At 34.2% G+C, this 22,313-nt stretch overlaps 4 protein-coding genes across 6 annotated transcripts; 2 read left to right on the top strand and 2 right to left on the bottom strand.

The window, feature by feature from the left end:
- Positions 1-889: 889 nt before the first annotated feature.
- LOC123196021 (cystinosin homolog) lies at positions 890-4,149 on the bottom strand. 3 transcript variants are annotated; one of them, XM_044609903.1, is made up of 9 exons: positions 3,925-4,149; positions 3,710-3,842; positions 3,543-3,582; positions 3,493-3,509; positions 3,275-3,399; positions 2,436-2,478; positions 1,704-1,821; positions 1,565-1,614; positions 890-1,267 (listed from the first exon to the last, which is right to left on the bottom strand). In XM_044609903.1, the coding sequence occupies exons 1-9, from the start codon at positions 4,041-4,043 to the stop codon at positions 1,172-1,174; spliced, it is 741 nt and encodes a 246-aa protein (XP_044465838.1). In that variant the 5' UTR covers positions 4,044-4,149; the 3' UTR covers positions 890-1,171. The 3 variants fall into 3 exon arrangements, with proteins under 3 accessions (XP_044465838.1, XP_044465839.1, XP_044465837.1); XM_044609904.1 differs by adding an exon at positions 1,419-1,488 and having other exon boundaries at positions 3,493-3,582; positions 3,925-4,138; XM_044609902.1 differs by having other exon boundaries at positions 3,493-3,582; positions 3,925-4,136.
- Positions 4,150-7,478: 3,329 nt separating this feature from the next.
- Positions 7,479-9,871, top strand: LOC123195601 (ATP synthase mitochondrial F1 complex assembly factor 2-like). The gene is made up of 4 exons (XM_044609406.1): positions 7,479-7,998; positions 8,121-8,295; positions 8,797-9,074; positions 9,238-9,871. Exons 1-4 carry the CDS (start codon positions 7,582-7,584, stop codon positions 9,343-9,345), a joined length of 978 nt encoding a protein of 325 aa, XP_044465341.1. The 5' UTR covers positions 7,479-7,581; the 3' UTR covers positions 9,346-9,871.
- Positions 9,872-14,766: 4,895 nt separating this feature from the next.
- Positions 14,767-17,055, top strand: LOC123195862 (ATP synthase mitochondrial F1 complex assembly factor 2-like). Its single transcript, XM_044609724.1, has 4 exons — positions 14,767-15,262; positions 15,383-15,557; positions 16,069-16,346; positions 16,492-17,055. The coding sequence occupies exons 1-4, from the start codon at positions 14,846-14,848 to the stop codon at positions 16,597-16,599; spliced, it is 978 nt and encodes a 325-aa protein (XP_044465659.1). The 5' UTR covers positions 14,767-14,845; the 3' UTR covers positions 16,600-17,055.
- Positions 17,056-18,337: 1,282 nt separating this feature from the next.
- On the bottom strand, positions 18,338-20,337 carry LOC123195861 (succinate dehydrogenase [ubiquinone] iron-sulfur subunit 2, mitochondrial-like). Its single transcript, XM_044609723.1, has 2 exons — positions 19,613-20,337; positions 18,338-18,875 (listed from the first exon to the last, which is right to left on the bottom strand). The coding sequence occupies exons 1-2, from the start codon at positions 20,272-20,274 to the stop codon at positions 18,710-18,712; spliced, it is 828 nt and encodes a 275-aa protein (XP_044465658.1). The 5' UTR covers positions 20,275-20,337; the 3' UTR covers positions 18,338-18,709.
- Positions 20,338-22,313: the final 1,976 nt, after the last annotated feature.

Here is a 22,313-nt window from a genome sequence, read left to right as displayed (position 1 = left end):
TTCTAATAAATATTATGATCCCCAGAACCAATGATGCATTGCCTTTTCTTTAAATAAAACTATAACTATATATATATATATATATATATATATATATATATATATATATATATATATATATATATATATATATATATATAAAATTAAATAATTTTAAATTAATAATAAAATAATAGTTAATCATATTATAATATATTTATATATATACATATTTATATATTAAAAATATATATAACATTGGTTTTTTTTTTTAAAACCCGACAACTAAATAAAGGAGGCCTAATAAATTTTACCTCACAAATAAGACTAATTACTAAAAAAAATGCATAAATTATAAGGAAATATATTACAATAATTATCTTCAATTCTTCGTATTTTAAAATCGATACATGATAGTTTTATTATTAGTACTTACAAATATATTATGTCAAATTAAATTATTAAACAATCATTCCATAACTCATCTTCCGTTTGGTTTCGTAATAGATTTTTGATAATATTCATCTAAGAAAAAAAAAACTCTTTCAACTATCATCGTAGCAACTAGCAAATTATCCGAGGGTCATAACTCAAAATTGAAATTTGAATTATGAGATTGCAAAACATGATTTTTTTTTTTTGAATTGGATCCACACTGCCAATTGAATAAGTAAGGGATCCATGGATGAAGATAAAAAAAGCCTATTTCAATTTTCAAATCGAAACTAAATATACAATTTTGGTTATTTATAGGGTAGATTGAAGCAAAATAACTATTAAAATGACAACATTACTAAATTTGAATATTATTTATGATATTTTTTAAAATAATGATATAATAATTAAAGTTTTTATTATTATTATTTTTAAAAGTTATATCATATAATATGATATAATACGCTATACAAGATACATAATATTAAATCTTCGATACATAATTCGATTATCATACTTATGAAGTGACTCTGAAACCTCTTTCTTGAATACATAAGCTATTATTGCTCTTACTTGAATCAGACTATTCTTTTGAGGTTGAATCGATCATATTAAACAAACAAAATCTCAAGTCCAATAACCGAACCTAAAACTATTGCACAAAGATAAAAAAGAGTTTGATCTTGATATATTTGATATGTTGCCAATGAGTTTGGAACTCATGCTCTCTTGCTTTAACACCTCTTATTTTTATTACTCAAACTACTTCTTGAGGGCTAGCTATTACTGTTTTCTTAGCCGGATATAACAAATAGTGTTGACACATGAATAAAAGGTCAAAGAAAATGGACACCTGCAAAATATATTATAACAAAATCAATGCATCATAAAATAATGATTAGAGAGTTAGATGGGTAACCCAGAGTACAGTGATTGAACTTACAATCACTGCACCGGATAAGTTAAAGTGGTTTCACAAACGTGACAGAGGTTTGAAGTCAGACCTTTTTCTTCAAATTTTTAATACTCCACTAATTTTGCTAACTCTTTATGTCAATGTTTGATGTCTTCTTTCTACACTTTATGCACATTTTGAAAATATCTTTTAGAATACAAAGCCCAATTTAAAAAAAAAGTGAATATTTCATACCAAAGATAGCAGTGTCTTCCCTATATTGCCATAGAAGTTAACCCAAGAATCTGCAGAAGAAAAAGGCATGATTGAAATTAGCATTTACCAAAAGCATGAAGCAAGATAAAAATAATTCAACTTTGAAGGGACTGCATACGCTGATCAATAGATTGCACAAGCATCTGAGTATAATTTGTGCACCCTCCCAGAAAATCAAGCAAAATATTCCCAATGCTGAATCCATCTGTACTCTTTCGCCTAAAGTTCATCACCGCCTAAAGTTCAGTCACAACAATGATATTACAAGGATTAATTCAGGTAGTTAATATACAGTTGCTGACACAATATGATAAAGAAATCTAGTCATATCATGAATTTCTATGTAAATTTAAGATCTAAATGGAACTGAAACCTTTCCTTTGCGGCATAACGCAGTTTAACCAGATGGCCAAATAAATTCGACAACATATATTTATTCTCAATGGATGGTGCATTGTTTTGTAGGGAGAAAAAGAATCCAAGTTGAAGACTCTTATAAATGGATTAATGCAGCATAGGGGATGCATGATAATGAATGAGTTCTCATGTATGCATTCAAGTTGCCATCTTCAGTTTTACAGTTGATCATATTTCTGATGTCTCCAAGCTAACAACAAACTTTTGAGCTAAAACACATAAAATCTATAATCGACTGTTTCAAATTTTCATAGGTTAGGAGAAACTTATTTTAATGTAGATAATCAAACAACTGAAATAACAGACCTAGCCCATATGGACTTCACAGGTACATGAATATGATGCATCAATTAGAATAATCATTAACCCAAAAGAAAAGAAAAGTAGAAGCAATTCTCTAATATAAAAAGTTCAGAGTGAAAGGGACTTTGACCTGGGGAATATACTTTATGAGAGTCATAACAACTTGAATCGCACTGAAACAAAATTAAGGACACAAAATATCACATTGAACAATATAATGAGTACCACAAGAACTTCAACTGAGCTAAAATAAATTAAATTTGCAAAGAATTTAACATGTTTAACCTCTAACCGTTCCATCTATGTATTATAGAAGTACAGAAAGAAGACATCAAAGTTGCTGTAGAATATACTTTCATTTGAAAAAAGGCACGGCAAGGGACACAGAAGAAAACATGGATGCAAAGAGTATATCTAAGATGGGGCAGAGGGCATTGTGGCAGTTTATGAAGTTAACTACACCAAATGTTCAAAACAACCCCTCTCCTAACTGCTACTCTATCCATAGAAAGAAAAGTAGAAGGCAAGACCCAAAAAAAAAAAAAAAATTAGAAGGCAAAAATATGGTCGAATTCATTTAAGAGAATGTCTTTATTTAAGGAAACATTGCTGCAAAAAGCATATTAAAGCTCATCAGAATTCAATAAAGATATGTATACCCACTTTAGGTACACAGATGAATAGATACGCATAACTCTCTATGTCACAGTAAAGTTGCTGTTGTAAAAGGTAAATGAAACAGTTTGCATGAGTGCAAGTGACTGAATTGCTCCATAAAGGTGGCATGGTATAAGGAGTCGACATCTTGCAAAAACAGGGAACTGGGCATTTTAATGTCTTGAAGCATCTGAAAGCGTTAGCTAAGAAGTCTACATAACCCTACCAACCCCACAGAAACATCTTTCTTACGCTTAATCATAATCCTAATGACATTGTGAAATCTCAAGCACCATGTTAGTAAGAACTTACTTAAAGACGCTTATAAGCCAAAGCCATTTATGGCTAGGCAGAGCAACGAAGAAGCAAACTGCAGCGGCTAACCACACAGCAGATACAATCGTGAGAGATATCTTAGAGACCTTTTGAGCTCCACGCTGCATAGAATTCAAAGCATAGACTACCCTAGCATCTTAAGCATATGATAAACACCTCCTCATATGACCATAAATGAACAATGAAATTCTTACTTCATAGATAGCAATTTGTAACAAGGTGATCGCCGTCAACAGAACAGCATGTAGAGAGAACGCCACATCATTTGCAGCCACAGGAATCATCTACAACAGGTAAAAACCAGCTGACTTTTAATACAAATATGACGCATAATTTAGGAAACACAGTAAACAGAGAAAGGCAAAATATAACAAAAAGAAAAAAGAAAAGAAGAGATAAAAAAATTAAAACCTGATCATGGCCGTACTTCTTAAAGTACTGTTTCTGAACAGCGGAGCTAAAGTAGAGACAAACATTGTAGATTAAGTAGGAGGAGTGCTTCGTCAAATTAAGCACTACAAAATCGAAGTTCAAACCTACAACGCTGCGAAATCAGAAACACTTATTAGTTACTGTTATCTATTAAAAATGAAAACCAAATTAAATTGAGCGGCAAAGTTTGACACCTTTTGCGGCGGAAATTAAAGATGACTTGAGGGTAGAAACTGATGGACCATGAAATGAAAGAGATCCAACCAAGAATTTCGTAAGTGGTTTTCAGCGGAATCGAATTCCACGACGCCATTTTTCTCCTTTTTTTCTCTCTTCCTGCTTAGTCGCAGAGTAAAAAGCACAAAAAAAACAAAAAATACGTCTTCGGCTTTTATAGTGAGTCTTTGGAGTTAATTTGGAAGTTTCGATTTTGTAGATGTGTAGTCCTGCACTTGTCCTTTTTTACGTCTAGATTCATTCATTGTCCACGCGGATGATATTTGAGAGTTAATTTAGACGTTTCGATTTTGTAGATGTGTAGTCCTGCACTTGTCCTTTTTTACGTCTAGATTCATTCATTGTCCACGCGGATGATATTTGAGAGTTAATTTAGACGTTTCGATTTTGCAGCTGCGTAGTCCCGTACTCTGTTCTTTTTATGGTCTAGCTTCTTTCATGGTCAACGCATATCGCGCTATAATAAGACTAATGCTTGCCAACGCATATCACAATATAACAAGAGATCAGCAGTGCGTAACGTTCCAGTAATTTTTTATTATTAAAATTATGTAAAAGATTATTATATATAAATTATTATTATATTTAATAAAATTTGATAAAAATTAATTAATATAAATAATTATTATATTTGATTAAAAATAATAAAAGAATATTAAAATAAGTATAATTATTTAAAAACATTCTTACAATAATTTATTATATTAATTAAAAATAAAAATATTTTTATATTTTTTAATATCTAAACAAAAGACGGTTATCTCTTATATTACTTGTTTTATCGAAATTTTTTTATTATTAACAAATTAAATAAGATATTGCTAATAATAAAAGATAAATTATCGAAATAATTTTTTATTCTAACAAAGTAAATAGCTCTTTAGATACATAGATGATGAATCACTATATAATTAGTTGTTAATTTAATTTTAATTTAAAATTATTTAATCATATAATATCACATAATTTATATATTAAAAAATATGTATATATAATTTTATTGGTATAAAAAAAACTCAAATTACTATTTCCCATGAAACAATTTTTTGCTGTTTGAATTTTAAAAATATATTTTTCTTCGTTTGTTAAATTTTAAAATTTGTAAAAAAAAAAAAATGTCACCATCTTTCAAAAAGTTAAATAATAATTTACTTTCGAAATTTTATAAAATTTTTATTCACCTAAAAGTATAAAAAATAAGTTGTCATTTTTACGTAATTGCTATTTACTACTCTTAACAGAGATGTATAAGATTTCACTTATATATATTTATTATCCATATTTGTTACTCTTCTTTCTTTTCTTTATTTTTCGTCCACTCTTTTTTCTCTTTTTTTTCTTTTCACTTCTGATCTGATCATATCTTCTTTTAGCCAATAGGGTAAGTCTTTTCTTGTACTCTCCTCTTTCTTCTACTTCCCCACTTCCTCTATTTCCTTAACTCTCCCACTCATCATCCTTGCCTCTTCCTTCCTTTTTCCCAGTCAACATCTTGCCTGTCTCAATCGCCCCCTAGCAGTATTCCTCAACTCTCCAGCTTAACATCTCTTGCCTCTCCTTCTCTTCTCCTTCTCATTCAACACTTCGCCCGAATCATTGCCAGTATCATCCTACCCTCTCTGAACTTCATCGTGCCCAAATTCACAACTTGTCTCCTTATCTCCAGAACATATACACAATGCCAAGAAATGAGAATAGAGAAAAAATGAAGAAAAAGAAACAAAAAAAAAACATAAAGCAGTTTATATTTAGACCTTAAAAGTTAACAAAACTGATAAAGTATTAGAATTTTTAAGATGAAGATTTAGGTTCAAATCTCTATCACGTTTGTGAAATTTTGACTTATCTGATGCAGTAATTATGGGTATAGGTACTATGTCTTAAGTTTATCCACATAATAAATACGAATAGAATTTCTAGTTATAAAAAAAATTTATATTTTTAACATGGTTATTTTTATAAATTTGATAAAATTAAAAATATATTTATAATTAAATGATGAGGGCATTTTTATCGTTATATTAACAAAAGGTAAAACAATAATTTAGGCCAAACGACTATTTCCCACCCATGGTTTGATGTTTTCTCAAAAGTCCCCTCTTTAACTATGGAAACACCAAATACCCACCCATGATCGGTTAGATTTAACCAAACCCTAACGTCTGAAAATTTTATTTGTTTTTGGCCCCCTAAACTTTAAAAACTAAAAATTTTCCCTCAACCTAAGTTTTAAAAAATGGCAGTTTCACCCTAGGGTTTGGTTTTGAAATCTCCGACGACCGTTCCAGCTCCATTGCCGACGGTCTCTCCCTCCCGAAGCAGTCTCTCCTTCCGGCGAATGCTTTCCTCTCATTTGGAGGCTTGATCGGCGTCAGAAACGCCTTGGGAGACGAAGAATTTCATCGGGGAAGACGAAGTTCTTCGTCTCCCCAGACGAAGACAAAGACGACAGCTTCGTCTTCGTCTGGGGAGACGAAGAACTTTGTCTTCCCCGATGAAGTTCTTCGTCTCCCAAGACGTTTTCGACGCCGATCGAGCCTCCAAATGAGAGGAAAGCGTTCGCCGAAAGGAGAGACTGCTTCGGGAGGGAGAGGCCGTCGGCAATGGAGCCGGAACGGTCGTCGGAGATTTCAAAACCAAACCCTAGGGTGAAACTGTCATTTTTTAAAACTTAGGCTGGGGGAAAATTTTAGTTTTTAAAGTTTAGGGGGGCAAAATTAGATTCTATTTTAGTTTATTTTAATATTATAATAAAAATGACGATTTTACCCCTACCACCATTAGGGTTTGGTTAAATCTAACCGGTCATGGGTGGGTGTTTGGTGTTTTCATAGTTAAAAGAGAGACTTTTGAGAAAACATCAAACCTTGGGTGGGAAATAGTCGTTTGGCCAATAATTTATACTAAAATTAATGAAATGTTATAACTTATAAAAAATAATAATAATAAATTTATAATAAAACTAAATAAAATTTATTAATATAAATGAATGAAGGGTGAACAATTAGATTTTTTAAACTGAAATGGGCAAAATATAGTTTCACCAAACCTTGCTTGGGACATTGTCACAATTGGATTTAAACAGAGTCAAACTCGAGCTTAATTTGATTTACAGTAATTGAGCTCAAGCTCGTTGTAAATAAGCTCAAACTCGGCTCGTTTCGAGCTCAAATTCAATTAAAACTCAATTTGAGTTTGAATTTTAACTAATTTATTATTAAAACGATATCATTTTAATACATATTGATCAAAACAACATAATTTTATATCAAAATTTTTAATTTATGAGTTTGACTGATAACTCGAGTTTGAGTTTAAAGTTAAAGGCTTGAATTCGAATTTAAACTCATTTCAATTCAAACATATTTGAATATGGCCAAATAATTGTAAAATTGTCTGAATTCTGCTGCTATCTAATTACATGTTCAATTCATGGACCGTTAACTGAGAATCTGAGATAGACATTTGTGTTGTTAAGAAATTGCAGCTATGGGCAAACTTGGAATTTTATATTTTCTGATATTGTTTGCCTGACGTTTGATAGGACGAGAATCTGAAATCAAATTTAAGAACCCTAACAAAACTTATTCACCATAAACCCTAGAAATCCAAAAATGGCGGCTTCACTATTAATTAAAACCCTAAGATCAATAAAGAACCCTAATCTCACTATACCTCTGATTTGTTCTTCTACTCGCCAGCTCAGCTCCACCGCCACTGCTGAGCAATCCGATGATTCGTCTTCCTCCTTTACCTTCTCCACCTCATCCGATGTAAATAACGATAAAATCTACATCAAGGGGCCTAAACAAGAGGCGTCGGCGTCTTCTGTGACGATGCCCATTACGTTCATGACGGGGTCGATTGTGGGAAAGAGGTTTTATAAGAAAGTGAGTACGAGAGAGGCTGATGATGGGAATGGATGGACAGTGATGCTTGATTATCGGACTCTGAAGACTCCATCAAAGAGGCCTCTTAAGCTGCCAACTTTGGCATTAGCCAAGGCCGTCGGTGCTGAGTGGGAATATCAGGTGTGTGTTTCTGTGTTCATTTCTTGTCTGTATGTCAGTTTGAAGCGGATTTGGGTTTGAAGTTTTGTTTTTTTATGCGCTAAATTTTTGGCCGCTGTGTAATCAATTGTTAATTACTGTAGCAACTGGATGGGATTAGACCCTTCACCATGCCACTCATGAAACTTGCTTGTACCGCACTGGAGAGAGTTTCTCTTACTCGCCCAAAAATTATTGATCATTTGATGAAGAAATTTGATCGAGATTTTGTCTTTTGGCGCGCTCCTCATGATAATGATCGCACTAGTCCTGTTGACGGTACGTCGATTTAGTTTTACTGATTTATTTAATATAAATCACTCTTTTGCATGTTTTATTTTGTTAAGATCACGGAACTAGTATCATATATTTCGGCAGTATCCTGTTGTAGAAAGTGTTTTTTTTAATCTGAAATTCATTCTCAACTTATAGTTTGCTTTATTTCCATTGATATGCCATGCTAAGAATTTGAGATCTACCAGCAAAATCACTTTTGGTTTGCAATGACTCTGCCTTTACTTATATATATGGAAAGCATTTAATTAAGAGTTGTTATTAGTTTTCTATATGTGGTTTGGTCTCTGAACTATTAGTTAAGGTCAAATATCCCTTTTAATTGAGGGAGTAGCTTCAGCATTTTCCTGTTTTTGTAAGATTAAAAGCATAATTTAGTTTCTTGAATAATATTGATATAAGATGAGCAGGGTTTTAGAAATTTGTATTTGTGTAGATTATGTTAGAGTGGATAGTTATCTTAACAGCTCCTTCAAATATTTGCAGAACGTCGGGTGGAGAAAATTGATCCTTTACTTAATTGGCTAGAATCAGAATTTGGCTTTAAGCCTGTTGTGTTCTCAGGCATTTTTGGTGGAAAGCAAGAGGATGGTCTCATAAAGGTTGTAGAGAACCTTTTGAAGAAAACAGATGACTGTGAATTGGCAGCAATTGATGCAATTGCTGCAGCAGCACATTCTTTAACAATTGCTATTGGGATTTTTTGTGGAAAATTGCAGCTTGAGGAAGCAATTGAGTTGCTCAGACTTGAAGAAGATTTACAGGTTCTTGTCAACTGGCTTAATTTCCTCCTTGTCTTCTCTCTCTCTCTCTCTCTCTTTCTCTCTCTCTTACACAGACACTCACATGGAGACATAAACATTTGGATCCTTGTTTCAGCAACTCTATCTGCAACTTCTTATGAAGCCTTCTCCTTTTTCTTTGTAGGTTGATAGATGGGGTCTGGCTGTGGCTCGGCGTGATGTTGATATTGCTGATCTCAGGGTGCAAATCTCATCAGCTGCTGTATTCCTTGGTCTTTCTAGGAGGATTTAATTTCTATACGTCCATTACTCTGTTGAATTATTATCCTTAGAGCTAGTGTTTGGCCACTATTACTCCGTTGGACATCTAGAACTTGGCATATATTGCTTTGAATTTTGTGAGAGTTTGCTGTGTGGCTGATGGAATAATTGACTCTGGAGGTAGGCACAGAGAGAGATGCCTTGTGCCAAAAAACAGATAATTCATGCTATAAGGTTGTGCTTTTCCTCAAGGCCATAGGAAAATAAACTCTAATCTTTTTGTTCGGTTCATGGGTGCACCTGCACCAGGTCAAGCACAAGTGATGTGCGTTAACACCATGAATGCAATTGGTGTTGCCTTGGATTCTAAATTCAGTGTAGGCATTCTTCAGAATGCCAATGGTTAATGCTAGGAGTAATGGCTATTTAAAAGCCTAATGAGACCAGTGCATGATTGAAAAATTGAATCAAGTTTAAAAATTATATTCTTTTGGCCTTCGAATACTGATGATTATGTTTGATGTACAATTTGAAAAATGCAGTGCTTCATTTTTATCTCTTCTGTGTTGTAATAGGATAATGGGTTTCTGTAAAGCATTGAGGAGCTGTCCACTCCTTGTGAATATGTGTGTGTGTGCGTGTTCATGTGCGAATGAGCTTGAATGTTTTATTAAACAAGTGATAATCCTCAACAATATCATAGGTTTCTTCCTTGCAGATTTCACCTTGCCCTTTTGGACTTTATTAACACATAAAATTATTGGGCATCAGTGAGGATAATCATTAACAAAAGCATTTCTGGCAATTCTTTAATATTAAAAGTTGATGATCGTAAAAGGGACATTTAAGTTTGCTTCAAACAAGAAAAAAATTACATATTTACAGATCGAGGAAGTGGAAGGTCCCACTGGCTGTATAGCACATGCAGAAGATGAATAAATGAATTATTGAAGAAACTTATAAAAACAACTGGCTTAAATTTTGAAGAAACATAGTGTAAACCAAATTGAGTAGTTGCCATGAAAAAGCACTAATGGAAGTGAAACATCTCCTGACGATCAGAGATGCCATTTGCTCTCTTGGTTCCAAGCATGTTACCAGTGACAGTATCATCTTCAGTTCTCCTGGAAGATTTAGATTCAAAACAAAAATTCAGTCATTCCTAGGGGTGGATACGAGCCGAGCCGAGCCCGAACACTATTCAGCTCATTTTCTGCTCGTTTTTAGTCAGCTCGTTTCGGGCTCACCGAGCTAGTCAAAACATATGTTCGTGTTCGGCTCGTTTTATAATTTAAGTGTTCGTGCTCGGCTCGCACCTAACTCGGGCTCGTATCTAATAGCTCGGGTTCACTCGGCTCGGGTTTGGGCTCGTATTCTAGGCTCGTCAGCAGTTAAAATACATATAAATTTCTCATATGAGCAAATATTTTCAGTGAAACAGAAAAATAAAAAGGATTAGACAGTCATAGAAGCAATTTCATAATAAATACGTTTTGTAATTTCACATACATAAAAATATGCAGATATTTTTAGTAATTTTACATACATAAAGATATGCAGATATTTTTACGAGGAGGTATTTCCATTGAAGATGAGTTAGTTTAAACTATATAGCTGAAAAAACACTCACCCAGGGAGCAAACCAGATGGGCCAATTGATGTTTGAAACATTAAGTTGAATGGATATGGACCAGAAAGTGGATTCTTTGTGTCTGGAGCTGTGATACCATACTCCTTGATCTTTGCACCCAGCTCTTCAGTTGAGGGATCATCCAAAACTGCAAGCACATGTCTAAGTTCAGCAGCCTTCTCTGCAAATATGCTAAGGTCTTTCTGAAGCTTCTCATTGCAAAAATCCTTAAGCAAGTGGTCAGAACGATAACAAGTTCCTGTTTTCTCATCCTTAACCATGAGGTCTGTGAATTTATCAACATGACCAGATGCTTTCAAGACAACCTCAGGAGTCACACATGGGCAATCAACCTCTAGCATGTTCTTCTCGAGAACAAAATGTTGAAAACCAAATGAACAACACTACGTGTACCCAATTTTGGTACACAGTGATGTGTCATCATACAATTAGATGATTTTAAAATATGTGTCACCATATGATAAAGAAATATCCAATCAGATGATAACACCTCATCTGTGTACACAAATTATGTACCAAAAATGGGTACACATAATTTTATTGTAACTGAAATAAACAATTTGCTGTTCCTAAGGGCCATTTTATAATTGTTTTACATATTTGGTATACTAAATAAAACAAAAATTACCAAAAGCAAACAACTTAGTGCAAATGTACCTAACCTAATGTTCGAAAAGAAATTCCTATAATATTCTCAAATGCATTGAGTTATCAACAAAACAGCAGACAAACTATTTTCTCCATCACCCTTTTCTTATCTTCACTTCCATATACTCACATAGACACTACAGTTTACAACCTATTTTACCACTCTATTATCTTCTCTAATAATAAACACACTAATGCAACTATAAGTTTAAATTCAATTAATAAGTGATCTCTTAAAAAAGCCCCATACTCCAGAAATAAGGGATTTCAATAAAGTCCTGTCTTATTCAAAACAGTAAATAGAGTTGAAGTTATGGCTAAAGCTGCAGTGGAAAACTGAGAGTACTAGTTATAATTGGCATGAAGTAGCCAGAAGGAATATGTTCTTTTTATTATGTTCATAAAGACTTCCTAAGTTTAAATTTAGTTTTTGTTCCAGTTATGCAACTGGGTTTCCGCATGCAATCCAGGTATGCAATCCGAATATGCTGTTGGGTTCTACATAAACATTTCAAGAAATATCACCAGGGTTTGAATACGGGAAATACTACCAGAACACATCACTTTCCAGTAACATTACTTGAGTTTTGCATTACCAAGTTCCAGTAACATTACTTGAAGGTTGTGAATTCTGGTAATCCTTTGCTCTGCGAAATAAAAAATTCTGAATGGTGGAATGCAGATATTTTTGTAATGTAAAATAAAATAAACAACTCAGTAAAGAAAGGCGGAAAACCTTGTCGGTGGCTGAACGGCGTTGCAATCGTGGTGGCTGATTGGTGTTTCAATTCAACTGTGTGTGAGCGAATAGAGGGGTGGCAACAGCGTAGTTTAGTTTTAGTTTATTTTCAGTAGAGAAGAACAGCAAAAAAAAAAATAAAAGGAAACTGATTAGGTTTGCTTTACTTTAATTGCTTCCAAACGACATCATTTTTGCTTTTAAGAGAAGCCAACAAAGCAAGCTTTTTTATGTAGCGGCACAATACAAAATCAAGGCAGAAGGCCATATAATACCGCCAGCCAGCATATTAATAACGAGCTCAACTCAGCTCGCCGAGCAGAGCATTCCTCTGTTCAGGTTCGGGCTCACGTTTGTTTCTTGATTTTTGCTTCGGCTCGTGTTCGCTTATAACAGACTCGTTTCGAGCTCCAAAAAACTCATCTCGAATCCAGCGCTAATCGTTACCTTTTATATTACTTGTTTTATTGAAATTTTTTTATTATTAACAAATTAAATAAAATAATGTTAATAATAAAAGATAAATTATCAAAGTAATCTTTTATTTTAACAAAGTAAATGGCTTTTTAGATATATAAATGATGAATCACCATATAATTAGTTATTAACTAATTCTCAATTTAAAATTATTCAATCATATAATATTATATCATTTGTTTATTAAAAATTATGTATATATAATTTTATTGATGTAAAAAAAAAAAAGCTCAAATTACTATTTCCCATGAAACAATTTTTTGCCATTTGAATTTTAAAAATATATTTTTCATCGTTTGTTAAAATTTTAAAATTTGTAAAAAAAAAAAAAGTCATCATCTTTCAAAAAGTTAAATAATAATTTATTTTTTGCAATTTTATAAAATTTTTATTCACTCTAAAAGTATAAAAAATAAGTTGTCATTTTTACGTAATTGCTATTCTTAACATAGATGTATAAGATCTCACTTATATATATTTATTATCCATATTTGTCGCTCTTCTTTTTTTTTTAATTTTTCGTTCACTTATTTTTTCTTTTCCTTTTAATCTGATCATATCTCTTTTACCCAGTAGGGTAAGTCTTTTCTTGTACTCCCCCCTCCCTCTTTTTCTCCTCTTTGTTTTCCTCAATTTCCTTGACTCTCCCACTCATCATCCTTGCCTCTTCCTTCCTTCTTCTCAGTCAACATCTTGCCTGTCTTAATCGCCCCTAGCAATATTACCTCAACTCTCCAGCTTATCATCTCTTGCCTCTCCTTTCTCTTCTCCTTCCCATTCAACATTTCGCCCGAATCATTGCCAGTATCTTCCTATCCTCTCAGAACTTCATTGTGCCCAAGTTCACAACTTGTCTCCTTATCTCCAGAACATATACACAATGCCTAGAAATGAGAATAGAGAAAAAATGAAGAAAAAGAAAAAGAAAATATAAAGTAGTTTATATTTTGATCTTAAAAGTTAACAAAACTGAAGAAGTATTAAAATTTTTAAGATGAAGACTTATGTTTGAATCTCTATCACGCTTGCAAAATTTTATCTTATCTGATACAGTAATTGTGGGTATAGTTATTTTGTTTTGAGTTAATCCATCTAACAAATACGAGCAGAATCTCCAATTATATAAAAGAAAAAATTTATTTTTAACACAGTTTTTTTTATAAATTTGATAAAATTAAAAACATATTTATAATTAAACGATGAGGGCATTTTTATCGTTATTTAACAAAAGGTAAAACAATAATTTATACTAAAATTAATGAAATGTTATAATTTATAAATAATAATAATAATAAATTTATATTAACTAAATAAAATTTATTAATATAAATGAATGAAGGGTGAAAAATTAGATTTTTTAAACTGAAATGGGCAAAAAATAGTTTCACCAAGCCTTGCTTGGGATATAGTTACGGTTGGATTTGAGCAAAATTGAATTCAAGCTCAGTTCAATTTATAATAATTGAGCTCAAGCTCGTTGTAAATAAGCTCGAACTTGACTCATTTTGAGCCCGATTTCAGTTAGAATTTTATTTGAGCTCGAACTTTAATTAATTTGTTATTAAAACGACATCATTTTAATATATATTGGTTAAAATAATATAATTTTGTATCAAAAATTTTAATTTATGAACTTAACAAGCAACTCGAGTTCAAGCTCAAAGTTACAGACTCGAATTCGAGCTTAAACTCATTTCAATTCAAACTTATTTGAATAAAACTAAAATTCAAACTCGAATAAGCTCGATTCGAATCTAACCCTCGACATAGTCATATGACCAAATAATTGTAAAATTGTCTGAATTCTCCTGCTATCTAATTACATGTTCAATTCATGGACCGTTAACTGAGAATCTGAGATAGACATTTGTCCTGTTAACAAATTGCAGCTATGGGCAAACTTGGAATTTTATATTTTCTGATATTGTTTGCCTGACGTTTGATAGGACGAGAATCTGAAATCAAATTTAAGAACCCTAACAAAACTTATTCACCATAAACCCTAGAAATCCAAAAATGGCGGCTTCACTATTAATTAAAACCCTAAGATCAATAAAGAACCCTAATCTCACTATACCTCTGACTTGTTCTTCTACTCGCCAGCTCAGCTCCACCGCCACTGCTGAGCAATCCGATGATTCGTCTTCCTCCTTTACCTTCTCCACCTCATCCGATGTAAATAACGATAAAATCTACATCAAGGGGCCTAAACAAGAGGCGTCGGCGTCTTCTGTGACGATGCCCATGACGTTCATGACGGGGTCGATTGTGGGAAAGAGGTTTTATAAGAAAGTGAGTACGAGAGAGGCTGATGATGGGAATGGATGGACAGTGATGCTTGATTATCGGACTCTGAAGACTCCATCAAAGAGGCCTCTTAAGCTGCCAACTTTGGCATTAGCCAAGGCCGTCGGTGCTGAGTGGGAATATCAGGTGTGTGTTTCTGTGTTCATTTCTTGTCTGTATGTCATTTTGAAGCGGATTTGTTTTTGAAGTTTTTTTTTTATGCGCTAAATTTTTGGCCGCTGTGTAATCAATTGTTAATTACTGTAGCAACTGGATGGGATTAGACCCTTCACCATGCCACTCATGAAACTTGCATGTACTGCACTGGAGAGAGTTCCTCTAACTCGCCCAAAAATTATTGATCATTTGATGAAGAAATTTGATCAAGATTTAGTCTTTTGCCGCGCTCCTGATGATAATGATCTCACTAGTCCTGTTCACGGTACGTCGATTTAGTTCTACTGATTTATTTAATATAGATCCCTCTTTTGCATGTTTTATTTTGTTAAGATCACGGAACTAGTATCATATATTTCTGCAGTATCCTGTTGTAGAAGGTGTTTATTTTATTTTTTTTAAATCTGAAATTCATTCTCAACTTATAGTTTGCTTTATTTCCATTGATATGCCATGCTAAGAATTTGAGATCTACCAGCAAAATCACTTTTGGTTTGCAATGACTCTGCCTTTACTTATATATATGGAAAGCAGTTAATTAGGAGTTCTTATTAGTTTTCCATTTGTGGTTTGGTCTCTGAACTATTAGTTAAGGTCAAATATCCCTTTTAATTGAGGGAGTAGCTTCAGCATTTTCCTGTTTTTGTAAGATTAAAAGCATAATTTAGTTTCTTGAATAATATTGATATAAGATGAGCAGGGTTTTAGAAATTTGTATTTGTGTAGATTATGTTAGAGTGGATAGTTATCTTAACAGCTCCTTCAAATATTTGCAGAACGTCAGGTGGAGAAAATTGATCCTTTACTTAATTGGCTAGAATCAGAATTTGGCTTTAAGCCTGTTGTGTTCTCAAGCTTTTTTGGTGGAAAGCAAGAGGATGGTCTCATAAAGGCTGTAGAGAACCTTTTGAAGAAAACAGATGACTGTGAATTGGCAGCAATTGATGCAATTGCGGCAGCAGCACATTCTTTAACAATTGCTATTGGGATTTTTTGTGGAAAATTGCAGATTGAGGAAGCAATTGAGTTGATCAGACTTGAAGAAGATTTACAGGTTCTTGTCAACTGGCTTAATTTCCTCCTTTTCTTCTCTCTCTCTCTCTTACACAGACACTCACATGGAGACATAAACATTTTGATCCTTGTTTCAGCAACTCTAACTGCAACTTCTTATGAAGCCTTCTCCTTTTTCTTTGTAGGTTGATAGATGGGGTCTGGTTGAGGGTGGGCATGATGTTGATATTGCTGATCTCAGGGTGCAAATCTCATCAGCTGCTGTATTCCTTGGTCTTTCTAGGAGGATTTAATTTCTATACGTCCATTACACTGTTGAATTATTATCCTTAGAGCTAGTGTTTGGCCACTATTACTCCGTTGGACATCTAGAACTTGGCATATATTGCTTTGAATTTTGTGAGAGTTTGCTGTGTGGCTGATGGAATAATTGACTCTGGAGGTAGGCACAGAGAGAGATGCCTTGTGCCAAAAAACAGATAATTCATGCTATAAGGTTGTGCTTTTCCTCAAGGCCATAGGAAAATAAACTCTAATCTTTTTGTTCAGTTCATGGGTGCACCTGCACCAGGTCAAGCACAAGTGATGTGCGTTAACACCATGAATGCAATTGGTGTTGCCTTGGATTCTAAATTCAGTGTAGGCATTCTTCAGAATGCCAATGGTTAATGCTAGGAGTAATGGCTATTTGAAAGCCTAATGAGACCAGTGCATGATTGAAAAATTAATGAAGTTTCAAAGTTGTATTCTTTTGGCCTTCGAATACTGATGATTATGTTTGATGTACAATTTGAAAAATGCTGTGCTTCATTTTTATCTCTTCTGTGTTGTAATAGGATAATGGGTTTCTGTAAAGCATTGAGGAGCTGTCCACTCCTTGTGCATATGTGTGTGTGTGCGTGTTCATGTGCGAATGAGCTTGAATGTTTTATTAAACAAGTGATAATCCTCAACAATATCATAGGTTTCTTCCTTGCAGATTTCACCTTGCCCTTTTGGACTTTATTAACACATAAAATTATTGGGCATCAGTGAAGATAATCATTAACAAAAGCATTTCTGGCAATTCTTTAATATTAAAAGTTGATCGTAAAAGGGACATTTAAGTTTGCTTCAAACAAGAAAAAAATTACATATTTACAGATCGAGGAAGTGTAAGGTGCCCGCTGGTTGAATGGCACAAGCAGAAGATGAATAAATGAATTATTGAAGAAACTTATAAAAACAACTGGGTTAAATTTTGAAGAAACATAGTGTAAACCAAATCGAGTAGTTGCCATGAAAAAGCACTAATGGAAGTGAAACATCTCCTGACGATCAGAGATGCCATTTTCTTAATGGAGGAGACATTGATATTCCGAAGTTAGTGATGCTATTCACTTGCGAAATCACGCATGGCAGCAACTCAAGTCAGGGCTACTCCTGGCAGCAAAGCTCGCATAGAGGGGGCTGTTTTTCAATGTTACATGAGCAACAAGCAGTATCGCAGTCATTGTTGCATCCTACAAAAGAAAATTGTTCGTTGTTCATTATCAGTATTTCTTGCATATCATGGTTAGCTAAATTACATTTGTGTCTTTCTTGTGAGGGTTTTAGTTGCATCACCTATTACAGTAACGTATTGAGACTGCTCAGGGTCTTGAATGTTACTTAGAAAAGAAAGACGACTGCTAGCTTCGACAAAATTGGCTGTAGAAAGCAAGAAGACAAAAAACCAAGCTAATGCCATGGATTTCGTTAAACAGACAATCGCCTGCTGGGTGAAGGTGAGGTTTCCTTGGTATTTAGAAACTACTTATATAGGCTCGTATAGTAACTGATCCCTCCCTGCTCAAGTGAAGGATATGAAAGACCTAACCTAATATGAAATGAGTCTATATCCATATTATAAATGGTCATCAACATAATTAAGGTTCATTCCAACTGCGTGGATTTTATTTCTGCTGGGTGTTAGTTGTCTCCTTACAGCATCAATCATCCCAATCATTCGACCTAACCTTTGCATTATTAAACAAATTACTAGCCTCAACATTCAAACGGCATCTTGGTTCCTGTTTCATTTCAAACTGAAGAAATTAAAACATGGTAATTGTGAATTACAAGGTGCAAGGCAATTGGGTCATCCAAGCATGAAAACAATCTGCAAAATGCGACCAACCTATCTAGCAATACCTTCTAGTTAGTTGGCTAAAATAGTTGAATCAACAACTTAAGCTGTGAAATGCAACTGAAAGCTAACACATAAGGTACCCACATTCCAAGATAACATGCCCTCAAAAGTTCTATAAACATTTATTTGGAAAGAACAACAGCCTTCAAATTTAATCCCCACCAAAGTAAAAATGGGATAGATGATACATCAATCTGCAAATTCTTAACTGACACTTTAGCAGAAACGCCAACCTATACCTGAAGCCGCTTGATATTCATAATCTGCTTCCCAGGATTCAAACCTTTGGGGCATGCACGGGCACAATTCAAAATGGTGTGGCAGCGGTACAGCTTAAACTCATCATTTATTGCTTCCAATCGTTCCTTGCTGTATTCATCGCGACTATCACTTATCCACCTGCATGTTACAAGCAGCAACACATGGCCACAAATTATATATATATATATCCTCCTATATGCAGAAGGTAATGTACAAATCTAATGAAAAAAGAAACCATAGGCCATTTGCAGACATCATAGTCCCATGCCTGTACACTGTAAAAAGGAAAATTTTAAAGGCCATCATACTTGTATAAAACTTTTACACAGGTGATATCTTCTTATGCTAAATATAATTTTCTTAAAAAGAATTTGAAAAAATAGAATAAATTAATACACAGAACAAATCAAAGTTTGCAGGTTCTAGGTCACTTAATCGTCAATTACGGATCAATAGAAGTGGTGCATTAAAATTTGAGATGAACAATCCCTAAATTTTACTAAATGGGCTACTTACAATGCCAATCAAAATGGTCAAGCTCAACTTTCGAAGGGTCATATTAAATTGTCGACGGCTTAACAAACTCTGAAAGGCAAAAACAGAACAACCATAGCATAGTCCCATAGTATAATTAAGGCTTTATTCACAATGTAAAACATAAAATTAAAATGAGGTCTTTCACAATAAGTCCAGTCAATCATAGTAATTTGGCTAGAGGACTTATAGGTTTCATGAAATAAAGAAACTTTAGCTTTCTAGCAGCGCATCCAAACAATAAAATTATATTTAAAAAATGTGCTTCAAGCCTGAAAATTTCCCTGTTTTTTCACTCAAAAGAAATTCATAAACAGCTTCTTTGATTGAATAAAAGATACCTATTAGCGTGAAGCAAAGCAGCCGGGCCGAGATAAGCCTCAGGGTTCCACCAGTAACTGGGACACGACGTGCTACAGCAAGCGCAAAGTATACACTCGTACATCCCGTCCAACTTTGCCCTATCCTTCTTACTCTGTAAAACCTCTTTCCCTGGAACCTCCGGTGGATTCTTCCTCTTCAGCCAAGGCTCGATACTCTTATACTGGTTATAAAAGTTGGTCATATCCACCACCAAATCTTTAATCACATACATGTGCGGTAACGGCGTGATGGTCGACTCGCCTCCCGACGAGATCTTCGTCAAGCACGCGAGACCATTACAGCCGTCGATGTTCATCGCGCAGGAGCCGCAGATACCTTCGCGGCAAGAGCGGCGGAAAGTGATGGAAGGATCGATCTCGTTCTTGATTTTGATGAGCGCATCCAGAACCATGGGGCCACAATCCTTGAGATTGATCTCGTACTCCTGAAGTTGTGGTTTCGAAGGTCGGTCGGGGTTCCAACGATAGATTTGAAACTTCTTCAGTTTCGTTCCGCCACTGGCCTTTGGCTCAACCTTCTGCGCCTCCACTTCGGACGCGTGAAGCCGCGCGACCACGTAGCGAGCAGACGGTGCCACTCTGGAAGCCGATACCGCCCTCCGAATCAGACCAGACGCCATAGTTCTTGGCAGCAACTCCAATACTTCGACAGTGCGTTTATTGGAATTTGGACGAGTAAGTAAAATGACGAAAATGGGTAATATTTATGGGTCATCGGGTGTAGTAGGTCAGTAGGTGGCGGCATAGTTCTTCGTCAGGATGACGACGTGGCGGATTGTGGGCCGATTAGTTGAGGATGGAAACGTGGGTACTTTTCAGTGTATCCAAGAGTTATTGGGCGTATGGTGAGCACGGTTTGAGAGAGATTTACGTTACAAGAGATTTATAAATTTAACAGATAAAATATTAAAATTTAAACTGCAATTGTGATCAATCTAATCAGTGCCCGAAGGGATAGCTTGAGTTAGTAAACCCGGTTTGTTTTATTTAATGTGATTGATTTAACTGTAATAAAATAATTTTGAATAGAATTTGTCTTTACTAAATACAATCAATAAAATTGATTGGATCTTAATAAGATGATGTATAGTTCGATCTTTCTCTCTATTCACACTAGAAAAATTCTTTTCTGTTTTTGTCCTATCTTTGAATTAGGGATGACAAGAGATTCTTATCACTTGTTTATAAAAAAAAATTATTTTACATTAAGTGTCTGGATATATTTATAATAATTTAAAACTTTTAAAAAGAATTTAATATGCTAGAGATGAAATATGTAAGGAGAAAGTAAATTATCAAACAAATGATCAGAAAAAAATATATAGTGATTATATCTTCATCTTCAATTACAAGGATATAAGTCACCTCCGATTTTATCTTTACGGGAGAATTCTCTTTTTACTCATGAAAAAACAAATTTATGAACTGAATTACTGCCTCTATTTACCGTGCGCATCATTGTAAGGTTTCCAATTTACCATCCCGGGTTAGAGGCTGATTTGGTCTAGATAAAAATATAATATATATTTTTATTAAAGTGTATATTAATTCTATCTTAGGACAGTATAATCTGTTAGTGTGTTTGAAAATTAGTTGAAATACAGGTAGCTAGCAACGTTTCCTACTAATCTAATTACATTTACCCCGTAAGACACACGGTGTTACCATTCATATAAATCTTAATATTACTATTAATTTCACATTAATTTTAATCATCACCTATTCCATCTTTCTGGTTGAGCCAGCCTTAATACTCGCTCTTTCTCTTCTCATTTCCATTTATTCTACCTTCTCTCTTTCCTTCCTTCTTTCTTCCCTCCCTCCGAAGCTCCTCCTATTTCCGTTAATGGCCGCGGCAAGCTTCTCCATCTTCAGTCTTTTCTATTCTATTCTAATCTTTGTGAATTGGCTTTTTTTTTTTTTTTACCATTTGTTTCTAAATGTGAATTTTTCTTTTGTTTTCTGTACAATGTACAGCAAGATAAGGGTCGGCCTTTGCCAAAGTTCGGCGAGTGGGATGTCAATAATCCTGCGTCGGCTGACGGATTTACAGTCATATTTGCCAAGGCTAGAGATGACAAGAAATCCAGCGGCACAGCTGCATCGGCGGCCAAGCCTTCGTCACAAAGGAATATACCAAAACCTAATAAATATCCTCCACCGGTATGCCTCACATTTCTTTCTGCAACCATCACCATTTACGCATTTCACTTCCTCATTGATCATATAAATTTGTTAACTGCAGAAAAAATGGTTCTGCTGTTTCTGAAATCCGTAAAATGGCAATGGCTTTGGAGCTATAAACAAACAAACCCTAGTGGTATGAAGATTTTCACATGTGCATTGTGGGACTGCAATTGGGGAAATTTATGATGGGATGAATATTTTTTTACTTTGTCTTCATATATATATATATTTCTGTTGTTTCCTTTTTATTTTTTCCAACTGAGTCCAGAAATCCTCATTCTCTTCATGTTTGATGCATTCTAGTTGGAAAGAAAGATGATGAGAACGAGGGCACTGCACTTTTCTTCTTCAAGTGTACGTGGGTAAAATTATCTGAGGACTTGACTTTGTGTTTTTAACTTTAACAATTCATAGAGTTTGCAGATTCTCTGTAATTTGGCTTGAATTCTTCTTGATTGAATTTCCTGTTTTT

Source organism: Mangifera indica, chromosome 14 (assembly GCF_011075055.1).
Source record: "Mangifera indica cultivar Alphonso chromosome 14, CATAS_Mindica_2.1, whole genome shotgun sequence".
Lineage (NCBI taxonomy): Eukaryota > Viridiplantae > Streptophyta > Magnoliopsida > Sapindales > Anacardiaceae > Mangifera > Mangifera indica.
Note: the sequence above shows the minus strand (reverse complement) of the source record. Positions and strands in the feature narration are given on the sequence as shown.

Excerpts from the sequence above, each read along its gene's own strand:
- LOC123195601 (XM_044609406.1), top strand. The coding sequence starts at position 7,582 with ATGGCGGCTTCACTATTAATTAAAACCCTAAGATCAATAAAGAACCCT. Across the intron at positions 7,999-8,120 it reads GTGCTGAGTGGGAATATCAG|CAACTGGATGGGATTAGACC; the intron begins GTGTGTGTTTCT and ends TAATTACTGTAG. Across the intron at positions 9,075-9,237 it reads GACTTGAAGAAGATTTACAG|GTTGATAGATGGGGTCTGGC; the intron begins GTTCTTGTCAAC and ends TTTTCTTTGTAG.
- LOC123196021 (XM_044609902.1), bottom strand. The coding sequence starts at position 4,043 with ATGGCGTCGTGGAATTCGATTCCGCTGAAAACCACTTACGAAATTCTT. Across the intron at positions 3,400-3,492 it reads TACAAATTGCTATCTATGAA|CGTGGAGCTCAAAAGGTCTC; the intron begins GTAAGAATTTCA and ends AATTCTATGCAG. Across the intron at positions 1,268-1,564 it reads GGAAGACACTGCTATCTTTG|GTGTCCATTTTCTTTGACCT; the intron begins GTATGAAATATT and ends TATATTTTGCAG.
- LOC123195862 (XM_044609724.1), top strand. The coding sequence starts at position 14,846 with ATGGCGGCTTCACTATTAATTAAAACCCTAAGATCAATAAAGAACCCT. Across the intron at positions 15,558-16,068 it reads TCTCACTAGTCCTGTTCACG|AACGTCAGGTGGAGAAAATT; the intron begins GTACGTCGATTT and ends AAATATTTGCAG. Across the intron at positions 16,347-16,491 it reads GACTTGAAGAAGATTTACAG|GTTGATAGATGGGGTCTGGT; the intron begins GTTCTTGTCAAC and ends TTTTCTTTGTAG.
- LOC123195861 (XM_044609723.1), bottom strand. The coding sequence starts at position 20,274 with ATGGCGTCTGGTCTGATTCGGAGGGCGGTATCGGCTTCCAGAGTGGCA. Across the intron at positions 18,876-19,612 it reads GCTTTGCTTCACGCTAATAG|GTGGATAAGTGATAGTCGCG; the intron begins GTATCTTTTATT and ends TGTAACATGCAG.